General features: G+C 31.0%; 1 protein-coding gene across 1 annotated transcript in view; it reads left to right on the top strand.

Moving 5' to 3' along the window:
* Positions 1-8,246, top strand: part of fbn2b (fibrillin 2b) — a 300,303-nt gene extending 292,057 nt beyond the window's left edge. The window contains exons 67-70 of the mRNA XM_061883097.1: positions 3,387-3,503; positions 3,584-3,712; positions 3,775-3,894; positions 8,011-8,246. Of these exons, the coding sequence (XP_061739081.1) occupies positions 3,387-3,503; positions 3,584-3,712; positions 3,775-3,894; positions 8,011-8,246 (602 nt within the window). The remainder of the gene's footprint in view (positions 1-3,386; positions 3,504-3,583; positions 3,713-3,774; positions 3,895-8,010) is intronic.
* Positions 8,247-14,236: the final 5,990 nt, after the last annotated feature.

Genomic DNA, 14,236 nt, shown 5'->3' with positions numbered 1-14,236 from the left:
ATAATATGTAAGATATTTGACTATAAAGACAATAATATGTAAGATGTTTGACTATGAAGACAATAATATGGAAGATATTTGACTAGAAAGACAAATATATGTAAGATATTTGACTAAAAAGACTATAATGTGTAAGATATGTGACTATAAAGACAATAATACGTAAGATAGTTGACTGTAAAGACAATATAATGCAAGATATTTGTCTAAAAAGACAATAATATGTAAGATGTTTGACTATAAAGACAATGAAATATAAGATATTTGACTACAAAGACAATAATATGTAAGATATTTGACTATAAAGACAATAATATGTAAGATATTTGACTAGAAAAACAATAATATGTAAGATATTTGACTATAAAGACAATAATGTGTAAGATATTTGACTATAAAGACAATAATGTGTAAGATATTTGACTATAAAGACAATAATATGTAAGATATTTGACTATAAAGACCATAATATGTAAGATATTTGACTATAAAGACAATAATATGTAAGATATTTAACTGTAAAGACAATATTTTGTAAGATATTTGACTAGAAAGACAATAATATGTAAGATATTTGACTAGAAAGACAACAATAATATGTAAGATATTTGACTAAAAAGACAATAATATGTAAGATATTTAACTGTAAAGACAATATTTTGTAAGATACTTGACTATAAAGACAATAATATGTAAGATATTTGACTATAAAGACAATAATATGTAAGATATGTGACTATAAACACAATAATATGTAAGATATTTGACTATAAAGACAATAATATGTAAGATATTTGACTAGAAAAACAATAATTTGTAAGATATTTGACTCGAAAAACAATAATATGTAAGATATTTGACTGAAAAGACAATAATATGTAAGATATTTGACTGAAAAGACAATAATATGTAAGATATTTCACTCAAAAGACAATAATATGTAAGATGTTGACTAGAAAAACAATAATATGTAAGATATTTGACTATAAAGACAATAATATGTAAGATATTTGACTATAAAGACAATATATGTAAGATATTTGACTAAAAAGACAATAATATGTAAGATATTTGACTAAAAAGACAATAATATGTAAGATATTTGAATAGAAAAACAATAATATTTAAGATATTTGACTATAAAGACAATAATATGTAAGATATTTGACTAGAAAAACAATAATATGTAAGATATTTGACTATAAAGACAATAATATGTAAGATATTTGACTGAAAAGACAATAATATGTAAGATATTTGACTGAAAAGACAATAATATGTAAGATATTTGACTAAAAAGACAATAATATGTAAGATATTTGACTGAAAAGACAATATAATGCAAGATATTTGTCTAAAAAGACAATAATATGTAAGATATTTAACTATGAAGACAATAATATGTAAGATGTTGACTAGAAAAACAATAATATGTAAGATATTTGACTAAAAAGACAATAATATGTAAGATATTTGACTATAAAGACAATATGTAAGATATTTGAATAGAAAAACAATAATATTTAAGATATTTGACTATAAAGACAATAATATGTAAGATATTTGACTAGAAAAACAATAATATGTAAGATATTTGACTATAAAGACAATAATATGTAAGATATTTGACTGAAAAGACAATAATATGTAAGATATTTGACTGAAAAGACAATAATATGTAAGATATTTAACTGTAAAGACAATATTTTGTAAGATACTTGACTATAAAGACAATAATATGTAAGATATTTGACTGAAAAGACAATAATATGTAAGATATTTGACTGAAAAGACAATAATATGTAAGATATTTGACTAAAAAGACAATAATATGTAAGATATTTGACTAGAAAAACAATAATATGCAAGATATTTGACTATAAAGACAATAATATGTAAGATATTTGACTGAAAAGACAATAATATGTAAGATATTTGACTGAAAAGACAATAATATGTAAGATATTTGACTAAAAAGACAATAATATGTAAGATATTTGACTGAAAAGACAATATAATGCAAGATATTTGTCTAAAAAGATAATAATATGTAAGATATTTAACTATGAAGACAATAATATGTAAGATGTTGACTAGAAAAACAATATGTAAGATATTTGACTATAAAGACAATAATATGTAAGATATTTGACTATAAAGACAATATGTAAGATATTTGAATAGAAAAACAATAATATTTAAGATATTTGACTATAAAGACAATAATATGTAAGATATTTGACTAGAAAAACAATAATATGTAAGATATTTGACTATAAAGACAATAACATGTAAGATATTTGACTGAAAAGACAATAATATGTAAGATATTTGACTGAAAAGACAATATAATGCAAGATATTTGTCTAAAAAGACAATAATATGTAAGATATTTAACTATGAAGACAATAATATGTAAGATATGTGACTGTAAAAACAATAAAATGTAAGATATTTGACTATAAAGACAATAATATGTAAGATATTTGACTAAAAAGACAATAATATGTAAGATATTTGACTATAAAGACAATAACATGTAAGATATTTGACTGAAAAGACAATAATATGTAAGATATTTGACTGAAAAGACAATATAATGCAAGATATTTGTCTAAAAAGACAATAATATGTAAGATATTTAACTATGAAGACAATAAAATGTAAGATATGTGACTGTAAAAACAATAAAATGTAAGATATTTGACTATAAAGACAATAATATGTAAGATATTTGACTAAAAAGACAATAATATGTAAGATATTTGACTATAAAGACAATAATATGTAAGATATTTGACTATAAAGACAATAATATTTAAAATATTTGTCTATAAAGACAATAATGATTTTAATTTTATTCCGGTAATTATTATGAATTTATTCCCCTTAAACCATACCATTTTTTTCTAGTAATATTTGCCAAAAAACACAATTAGTTTCTTTTTTTAGAATTGTTAAATTAATTGTGGTTAATTTGACTTCATTCCCCTAAAATGTTACATTTTTCTCCCAGTAATATTTCCACTACATTCTAGAAATGATGACCTTATTTGCTAAAAATCACAAGTTGTTTTCCTTCTAATATTATTCATCTTCCTTTATTCTACCATACGACCTAAAATTCTGAAAAAACTTTTTTTTGTTGTAAATATGACTTTATTCCGCTAATATCATAAAATGTTCTTATGCTAATATTTCTGCTTTATTTTTGCAGTTATGACTTTTTTTGTTCTGACAAAAATTCTTAACCTGAAATATATTTTTTGAATTCATTCTGCTCATTTTGCCCTCAAATTTTCATTTCTTTTATTTTTCTCCATCCCTAAATAGTCCTGTGAGGATATTTTGTGGTGTTTGAAGGTGTTTTTCCTTGTCCCACCCAGACCTGGACGAGTGTTCCAGCAAGCAGCACAACTGCCAGTTCCTTTGTGTCAACACCATCGGCGGCTTCACCTGCAAGTGTCCTCCCGGCTTCACTCAGCATCAAACGGCGTGCATCGGTCAGAACCCGTCACACCACGCCGTCCTGGCCCGGACCACAAAGACCATTAACCCAGTCTGGTTCTCTCCCCCCCCCCAGACAACAACGAGTGCACGGCTCAGAGCACCGCGTGCGGGTCCCAGGCCTCTTGTGTCAACACGCCGGGCAGCTTCAACTGCGAGTGCTCCAAGGGCTTCTCCCTAGACACGTCGGGTGTGGAGTGCGAGGGTGAGTCCAGGCGGGGGTGAGGGGGGGGTGCAGGCAGAGAGGTGACGGCGTGTGATTGACAGACGTGGACGAGTGCAGCAGCAACCACCGCTGCCAACATGGCTGCCAGAACATGATGGGCGGTTTCCGCTGTGGATGTCCTCAAGGCTACGTGCAGCACTACCAGTGGAACCAGTGTGTGGGTGAGTCCACGGCACACCTCATAAGACAGTGTATGGATGAGTCCACAACACATGTCATTATACAGTGTGTGGGTGAATCCACATCATACGTCACAATACAGTGAGGGTGAGTCCACAACACACCTCATAATACAGTGTGAGGGTGAGTCCACATCACACATCATAATACAGTGTGAGGGTGAGTCCACAACACATGTTATAAAACAGTGTGAGGGTGAGTCCACAACACATGTTATAAAACAGTGTGAGGGTGAGTCCACAACACATGTTATAATACAGTGTGAGGGTGAGTCCACAACACATGTTATAATACAGTGTGAGGGTGAGTCCACAACACATGTTATAATACAGTGTGAGGGTGAGTCCACAACACATGTTATAATACAGTGTGAGGGTGAGTCCACAACACATGTTATAAAACAGTGTGAGGGTGAGTCCACAACACATGTTATAATACAGTGTGAGGGGTGAGTCCACAACACATGTTATAATACAGTGTGAGGGGTGAGTCCACAACACACCTTATAATACAGTGTGAGGGTGAGTCCACAACACATGTTATAATACAGTGTGAGGGTGAGTCCACAACACATGTTATAATACAGTGTGTGGGTGAGTCCACAACACACCTTATAATAGAGTGTGATGGTGAGTCCACATCACACCTCATACTACAGTGTGTGGGTGAGTCCACAACACATGTTATAATACAGTGTGAGGGTGAGTCCACAACACACCTTATAATAGAGTGTGAGGGTGAGTCCACAACACATGTTATAATACAGTGTGTGGGTGAGTCCACAACACATGTTATAATACAGTGTGTGGGTGAGTCCACAACACATGTTATAATACAGTGTGAGGGTGAGTCCACAACACATGTTATAATACAGTGTGAGGGTGAGTCCACAACACACCTTATAATAGAGTGTGAGGGTGAGTCCACAACACATGTTATAATACAGTGTGTGGGTGAGTCCACAACACATGTTATAATACAGTGTGTGGGTGAGTCCACAACACATGTCATTATACAGTGTGAGGGTGAGTCCACAACACATGTTATAATACAGTGTGAGGGTGAGTCCACAACACATGTTATAATACAGTGTGTGGGTGAGTCCACAACACATGTTATAATACAGTGTGAGGGTGAGTCCACAACACACCTTATAATAGAGTGTGAGGGTGAGTCCACAACACACCTTATAATACAGTGTGAGGGTGAGTCCACAACACACCTTATAATACAGTGTGAGGGTGAGTCCACAACACATGTTATAATACAGTGTGAGGGTGAGTAAACAACACACCTCATACTACAGTGTGTGGGTGAGTCCACAACACATGTTATAATACGGTGTGAGGGTGAGTCCACAACACACCTCAAAATACAGTGCGTGGGTGAGTCCACATCACACCTCATACTACAGTGTGTGGGTGAGTCCACAACACATGTTATAATACGGTGTGAGGGTGAGTCCACAACACGTGTCATTATACAGTGTGAGGGTGAGTGCACAACACATGTTATAAAACAGTGTGTGGGTGAGTCCACAACACACCTCATACTACAGTGTGAGGGTGAGTCCACAACACATGTTATAAAACAGTGTGTGGGTGAGTCCATATCACACATCAAAATACAGTGTGTGGGTGAGTCCACAACACATGTTTTAATACGGTGTGAGGGTGAGTCCACAACACGTGTCATTATACAGTGTGAGGGTGAGTCCACAACACATGTTATAATACAGTGTGAGGGTGAGTCCACAACACACCTCATACTACAGTGTGAGGGTGAGTCCACAACACACCTCATACTACAGTGTGAGGGTGAGTCCACAACACATGTTATAATACGGTGTGAGGGTGAGTCCACAACACGTGTCATTATACAGTGTGAGGGTGAGTGCACAACACATGTTATAAAACAGTGTGTGGGTGAGTCCACAACACACCTCATACTACAGTGTGAGGGTGAGTCCACAACACACCTCATACTACAGTGTGAGGGTGAGTCCACAACACACCTCATACTACAGTGTGAGGGTGAGTCCACAACACATGTTATAATACGGTGTGAGGGTGAGTCCACAACACGTGTCATTATACAGTGTGAGGGTGAGTGCACAACACATGTTATAAAACAGTGTGAGGGTGAGTCCACATCACACCTCATACTACAGTGTGTGGGTGAGTCCACAACACATGTTATAATACGGTGTGAGGGTGAGTCCACAACACGTGTCATTATACAGTGTGAGGGTGAGTGCACAACACATGTTATAAAACAGTGTGTGGGTGAGTCCACAACACACCTCATACTACAGTGTGAGGGTGAGTCCACAACACATGTTATAAAACAGTGTGTGGGTGAGTCCATATCACACATCAAAATACAGTGTGTGGGTGAGTCCACAACACATGTTTTAATACGGTGTGAGGGTGAGTCCACAACACGTGTCATTATACAGTGTGAGGATGAGTCCACAACACATGTTATAATACAGTGTGAGGGTGAGTCCACAACACACCTCATACTACAGTGTGAGGGTGAGTCCACAACACACCTCATACTACAGTGTGTGGGTGAGTCCACAACACATGTTATTATACAGTGTGAGGGTGAGTCCACAACACATGTTATAATACAGTGTGAGGGTGAGTCCACAACACACCTCATACTACAGTGTGTGGGTGAGTCCACAACACATGTTATTATACAGTGTGAGGGTGAGTCCACAACACACCTTTTAAAACATTTTCTCCAGTAATATTACTACATTATTCTAGAAATATAAACTTAAAAAACTTACTTAATCATATTAAACTTATATTCAGATTTTTCTTTCTAGTAATTATTTTATTTACTGTGGTAATTATAAACTTTAATTAACTAAATTTGTAAGTTAAAAAAAAAATACACATACAGTGTGAAGTCGAGGCAAAAGCGTATTAAAAAAAAGTATCCAGTAACAAATGTGTCCGCATCATTCAATTCAATCGCTTGTTTACAATTACCACTCCGCTTCAATTTATAGACAGCATAAGTCCATTCCAGACAGTTAATAATAAATACGATAATGTTTTTCGTACCTAATAGTTTTTTTTTTAAATAAATTATTCTGGTCATTATGACTTTATAAATGTAAAATAAAACTTTTTCAACCATATTAGATCTAAACTCAGAATTGTTAGTTTTTGTCATATTTATACAGATATTTATGACTTTATTCGCCTAAAATGATACACATTTCTCTAATAATAAACAGTATATACATTATTCCAGAAATATAAAAGTAAAATAAAAATTATTTAAATATAAACCTGTAAATTCAGAATTTTTTTTCTTGTAATATTTTTGATTTATACAAATCATTATGACTTTATTTGCCTAAAATTTCACACATTTTCTCCAGTAATATTACTACATTATTCTAAAAAATATAAAAGTTAAAAAAAAATACTTAACCATATTAACCCTAACTTCAGATTTTCTTTCTTGTAATAATTTTATTTACTGTGGTAATTATAAACGTTATTTGCCTAAAATTGTAAGTTTAAAAAATATATATACGCACATTAAAAAAAGTATCCAGTAACATGATCGCTTGTTTACAATTACCACTCCACTTCAACTTGAAGACAGCATAAATCCATTCTAGACGACTAATAATAAATAGGTTTGTGTTTTTCATACCTAATAGTTTGTTTTAAATAAATTAATCTGGTCATTACAACTTTATAAAAGAAAAAGAAAACTTTCTAAACCATATTAGCCCTAAATTCTGAATTGTTTTTCTTGTAATATTTTTGATACATTTTGGTAATTATGACTTTATTCTTTATTCCAAGTCTCCAAGTCAGAAGCCTATTAGAAGGTGTCCAGTAACAAACGTGTCCGCGTCATTCAACTTACTGCGCTCATGAATTTTTGTGACCACAAGGTGTCGCCAAAAATAAAAAAAATGCCACCCCACTTCAACTTACAGACAGCGTTTTTCTCCGTTCGACTCGATCAAACCTTCTGTAACGTTCCACACTACAAAATAAAAGCACGTATGAGATGAGGATGTAATACACTGACTACTTGTTCATCTTTGTGGCGTTCAGACGAGAACGAGTGCCAGTCGGGCGCCATGTGTGGCTCCGCCTCCTGCTACAACACGCTGGGCAGCTTCAAGTGCGTGTGTCCGTCGGGCTTCGACTTCGAACAGTCGGCGGGCGGCTGCCAGGACGTCAACGAGTGCTCGCAGGGCGGCAACCCCTGCATCTACGGCTGCTCCAACACCGACGGAGGGTACCTGTGCGGCTGTCCTGGGGGATTCTACCGCGCCGGCCAAGGGTGAGTACGACGCCTGGGTCTCATCCCTCTTCCCTTTGGACTGATTAGCCAGGACACTTAGCTGCCACACACAAGCTAGAATCCAACAATTATCAAAACGGCCTCTTTTTTTAGCCCGTGAAAAATGTAGAAATATAAAAGTGTCAAAATAGCCTTTTTTTTACTAAATAAATAACGTAAAAATACATTTGAAAATAGAAAAATCCCCCCCCCCCCCCTTTTTTTATTTCTAACAATTATCAAAACGGACTCTTTTTTTTAGCCCGTGAAAAATGTAGAAATACAAAAGTGTCAAAATAGCCTTTTTTTTTACTAAATAAATAACGTAAAAATACATTTGAAAATAGAAAAATCCCCCCCCCCCCTTTTTTTATTTCTAACAATTATCAAAACGGACTCTTTTTTTTAGCCCGTGAAAAATGTAGAAATACAAAAGTGTCAAAATAGCCTTTTTTTTTACTAAATAAATAACGTAAAAATACATTTGAAAATAGAAAAATCCCCCCCCCCCCTTTTTTTTTATTTCTAACAATTATCAAAACGGACTCTTTTTTTTAGCCCGTGAAAAATGTAGAAATACAAAAGTGTCAAAATAGCCTTTTTTTTTACTAAATAAATAACGTAAAAATACATTTGAAAATAGAAAGATCCCCCCCCCCCCTTTCTATTTCTAACAATTATCAAAACGGACTCTTTTTTTTAGCCCGTGAAAAATGTAGAACTATAAAAGTGTCAAAATAGCCTTTTTTTTTACTAAATAAATAACGTAAAAATACATTTGAAAATAGAAAAATCCCCCCCCCCCCCTTTTTTTATTTCTAACAATTATCAAAACGGACTCTTTTTTTTAGCCCGTGAAAAATGTAGAAATACAAAAGTGTCAAAATAGCCTTTTTTTTTACTAAATAAATAACGTAAAAATACATTTGAAAATAGAAAAATCCCCCCCCCCCCTTTTTTTTTATTTCTAACAATTATCAAAACGGACTCTTTTTTTTAGCCCGTGAAAAATGTAGAAATACAAAAGTGTCAAAATAGCCTTTTTTTTTACTAAATAAATAACGTAAAAATACATTTGAAAATAGAAAGACCCCCCCCCCCCCCTTTCTATTTCTAACAATTATCAAAACGGACTCTTTTTTTTAGCCCGTGAAAAATGTAGAAATACAAAAGTGTCAAAATAGCCTTTTTTTTTTACTAAATAAATAACGTAAGAATACATTTGAAAATAGAAAAATCCCCCCCCCCCCTTTTTTTATTTCTAACAATTATCAAAACGGACTCTTTTTTTTAGCCCGTGAAAAATGTAGAAATACAAAAGTGTCAAAATAGCCTTTTTTTTTACTAAATAAATAACGTAAAAATACATTTGAAAATAGAAAGATCCCCCCCCCCCCTTTCTATTTCTAACAATTATCAAAACGGACTCTTTTTTTTAGCCCGTGAAAAATGTAGAACTATAAAAGTGTCAAAATAGCCTTTTTTTTACTAAATAAATAACGTAAAAATACATTTGAAAATAGAAAAATCCCCCCCCCCCCCTTTTTTATTTCTAACAATTATCAAAACGGACTCTTTTTTTTAGCCCGTGAAAAATGTAGAAATATAAAAGTGTCAAAATAGCCTTTTTTTTTACTAAATAAATAACGTAAAAATACATTTAATATATAAAAATCCCCCCCTTTTTTTATTTCTAACATTTATCAAAACGGTTTCTTTAACGATTGAAAAATGGCGAAATATAAAAGTGACAAAATAGCCTTTTTTTAACTAAATTAAAAACGTAAAAATACATTTGAAAATAGAAAAATCTCCCTTTTCTTTATTTCTAAATATTATCAAAACAGCTTTTTTTAGCGAGTGAAAAATGTCGAAATGTAAAAGTGTCAAAATAGCCTTTTTTTTACTAAATCAAAAACGTAAAAATACATTTAATATAGAAAAATCCCCCCCTTTTTTATTCCTAACAATTATCAAAACGGCTTCTTTTTTTAGCCAGTGAAAAATGTCGAAATATAAAACTGTCAAAATAGCCATTTATTTACTAAATTAAAAACGTGAAAATACATTTGAAAATAAAAAAAATCCCCCCCCTTTTTTATTTCTAACAATTATCAAAACGGCTTCATTTTTTTAGGGAGTAAAAAATGTCGAAATATAAAAGTGTCAAAATAGTCTTTTTTTTACTAAATTAAAAATGTAAAAATACACTTGAAAATAGAAAAATCTCCCTTTTCTTTATTTCTAAATATTATCAAAACAGCTTTTTTTAGCGAGTGAAAAATGTCGAAATGTAAAAGTGTCAAAATAGCCTTTTTTTTACTAAATCAAAAACGTAAAAATACATTTAATATAGAAAAATCCCCCCCCTTTTTTAATTTCTAACAATTATCAAAACGGCTTCTTTTTTTAGCCAGTGAAAAATGTCGAAATATAAAACTGTCAAAATAGCCTTTTTTTTACTAAATTAAAAACGTGAAAATACATTTGAAAATAAGAAACCCCCCCCCCCCCCCCCCCCCCTTTTTTTTATTTCTAACAATTATCAAAACGGCTTCATTTTTTTAGGGAGTAAAAAATGTCGAAATATAAAAGTGTCAAAATAGCCTTTTTTTTACTAAATTAAAAACGTAAAAATACATTTGAAAATAGAAAAATCCCCCCCTTTCTTTATTTCTAACAATTATCAAAATGGTTTCTTTTTTTAGCCCGTGAAAAATGTAGAAATATAAAAGTGTCAAAATAGCCTTTTTTTTACTAAATTAAAAACGTAAAAATACATTTGAAAATAGAAAATTCCCCCCCCCCCTTTTTTTATTTCTAACAATTATCAAAACGGACTCTTTTTTTTAGCCCGTGAAAAATGTAGAAATACAAAAGTGTCAAAATAGCCTTTTTTTTTTACTAAATAAATAACGTAAAAATACATTTGAAAATAGAAAAATCCCCCCCCCCCTTTTTTTATTTCTAACAATTATCAAAACGGACTCTTTTTTTTAGCCCGTGAAAAATGTAGAAATACAAAAGTGTCAAAATAGCCTTTTTTTTTACTAAATAAATAACGTAAAAATACATTTGAAAATAGAAAAATCCGCCCCCCCCCCTTTTTTTTTTATTTCAAACAATTATCAAAACGGACTCTTTTTTTTAGCCCGTGAAAAATGTAGAAATACAAAAGTGTCAAAATAGCCTTTTTTTTTACTAAATAAATAACGTAAAAATACATTTGAAAATAGAAAGATCCCCCCCCCCCCCTTTTTTTTATTTCTAACAATTATCAAAACGGACTCTTTTTTTTAGCCCGTGAAAAATGTAGAACTATAAAAGTGTCAAAATAGCCTTTTTTTTTACTAAATAAATAACGTAAAAATACATTTGAAAATAGAAAAATCCCCCCCCCCCCTTTCTATTTCTAACAATTATCAAAACAGACTCTTTTTTTTAGCCCGTGAAAAATGTAGAACTATAAAAGTGTCAAAATGGCCTTTTTTTTACTAAATAAATAACGTAAAAATACATTTGAAAATAGAAAAATCCCCCCCCCCCTTTTTTATTTCTAACAATTATCAAAACGGACTCTTTTTTTTAGCCCGTGAAAAATGTAGAAATATAAAAGTGTCAAAATAGCCTTTTTTTTTACTAAATAAATAACGTAAAAATACATTTAATATATAAAAATCCCCCCCTTTTTTTATTTCTAACATTTATCAAAACGGTTTCTTTAACGATTGAAAAATGGCGAAATATAAAAGTGACAAAATAGCCTTTTTTTAACTAAATTAAAAACGTAAAAATACATTTGAAAATAGAAAAATCTCCCTTTTCTTTATTTCTAAATATTATCAAAACAGCTTTTTTTAGCGAGTGAAAAATGTCGAAATGTAAAAGTGTCAAAATAGCCTTTTTTTTACTAAATCAAAAACGTAAAAATACATTTAATATAGAAAAATCCCCCCCTTTTTTTATTCCTAACAATTATCAAAACGGCTTCTTTTTTTAGCCAGTGAAAAATGTCGAAATATAAAACTGTCAAAATAGCCATTTTTTTACTAAATTAAAAACGTGAAAATACATTTGAAAATAAAAAAAATCCCCCCCCTTTTTTATTTCTAACAATTATCAAAACGGCTTCATTTTTTTAGGGAGTAAAAAATGTCGAAATATAAAAGTGTCAAAATAGCCTTTTTTTTACTAAATTAAAAACGTAAAAATACATTTGAAAATAGAAAAATCCCCCCCTTTCTTTATTTCTAACAATTATCAAAATGGTTTCTTTTTTTAGCCCGTGAAAAATGTAGAAATATAAGTGTCAAAATAGCCTTTTTTTTACTAAATTAAAAACGTAAAAATACATTTGAAAATAGAAAAATCCCCCCCCCTTTTTTTATTTCTAACAATTATCAAAATGGCTTCTTTTGTTTAGCGAGTGAAAAATAGAATACAAAAGTGTCAAAATAGCCTTTTTTTTACTAAATAAATAACGTAAAAATACATTTGAAAATAAAAAAATCCCCCCCCCCCCCCCTCTTTTTATTTCTAACAATTATCAAAACGGCTTCTTTATTTAGCGAGTGAAAAATGGGAAATATAAAAGTGTCAAAATAGCCTTTTTTTTAACTAAATTAAAAACGTAAAAATACATTTGAAAATAGAAAAATCCCCCCTTTATTAATCAATCAATCAATGTTTACTTATATAGCCCTAAATCACTAGTGTCTCAAAGGGCTGCACAAACCCAAAACATTTATTTCTAACAATTATCAAAACGGCTTCTTTTTTAGCCAGTGAAAAATGTCAAAATATAAAAGTGTCAAAATAGCCTTTTTTTTACTAAATTAAAAACGTAAACGTACACTTGAAAATAGAAAAAGCACCCCCTTTTTTAAATTTCTAACAATTATCAAAACGGCTTAATTTTTATAGGGAGTGAACATCTCGAAATATAAAAGTGTCAAAATAGCCTTTTTTTTTACTAAATTAAAAATGTAAAAATACACTTGAAAATAGAAAAATCCCCCCTTTCTTTATCAATCAATGTTTACTTATATAGCCCTAAATCACTAGTGTCTCAAAGGGCTGCACAAACCACAACATTTATTTCTAACAATTATCAAAACGGCTTCTTTTTTTAGCGATTGAAAAATGGCGAAATATAAAAGTGTCAAAATAGCCTTTTTTTAACTAAATTAAAAATGTAAAAATACATTTGAAAATAGAAAAATCCCCCCCTTTTTTTAATTTCTAACAATTATCAAAATGGCTTCTTTTGTTTAGCGAGTGAAAAATGTCAGAATATAACAGTGTCAAAATAGCCTTTTTTTTACTAAATAATTAACGTAAAAATACATTTGAAAATAGAAAAATCCCCCCTTTTTTATTTCTACATATCAAAACAGCTTCTTTTTTTAGCGAGTGAAAAATATCGAAATATAAAAGTGTCAAAATAGCCTTTTTTTTACTAAATTAAAAATGTAAAAATACATTTGAAAATAGAAAAATTCCCCCCTTTTTTATTTCTAACAAAATATCAAAACTGCTTCATTTTTTTAGCGAGTAAAAATGACGAAATAAAGTGTCAAAATAGCCTTTTTTTTACTAAATTAAAAATGTAAAAATACACTTGAAAATAGAAAAATTCCCCCTTTCTTTATTTCTAAATATTATCAAAACGGTTTCTTTTTTTAGCGAGTGAAAAATGTCGAAATATAAGTCTAAAATAGCGCTTTTTTTTACTAAATTAAAAACGTAAAAATACATTTGAAAATAGAAAAATCCCCCCCTTTTTTATTTCTAACAATTATCAAAACGGCTTCTTTTTTTAACGAGTGAAAAATGACGAAATAAAGTGTCAAAATAGCCTTTTATTTACAAAATTAAAAACGTAAAAATACACTTGAAAATAAAAAAATCCCCCCTTTCTTTATTTCTAAATATTATCAAAACGGTTTTTTTTTTTTTTAGTGATTGAAAAATGGCGAAATATAAAAGTGTCAA

The sequence above is a fragment of the Nerophis ophidion genome, linkage group LG22 (assembly GCF_033978795.1).
Source record: "Nerophis ophidion isolate RoL-2023_Sa linkage group LG22, RoL_Noph_v1.0, whole genome shotgun sequence".
NCBI lineage: Eukaryota > Metazoa > Chordata > Actinopteri > Syngnathiformes > Syngnathidae > Nerophis > Nerophis ophidion.
The sequence above is the reverse complement of the archived record's forward strand: the minus strand, read 5'-3'. Positions and strand labels throughout refer to the sequence as shown.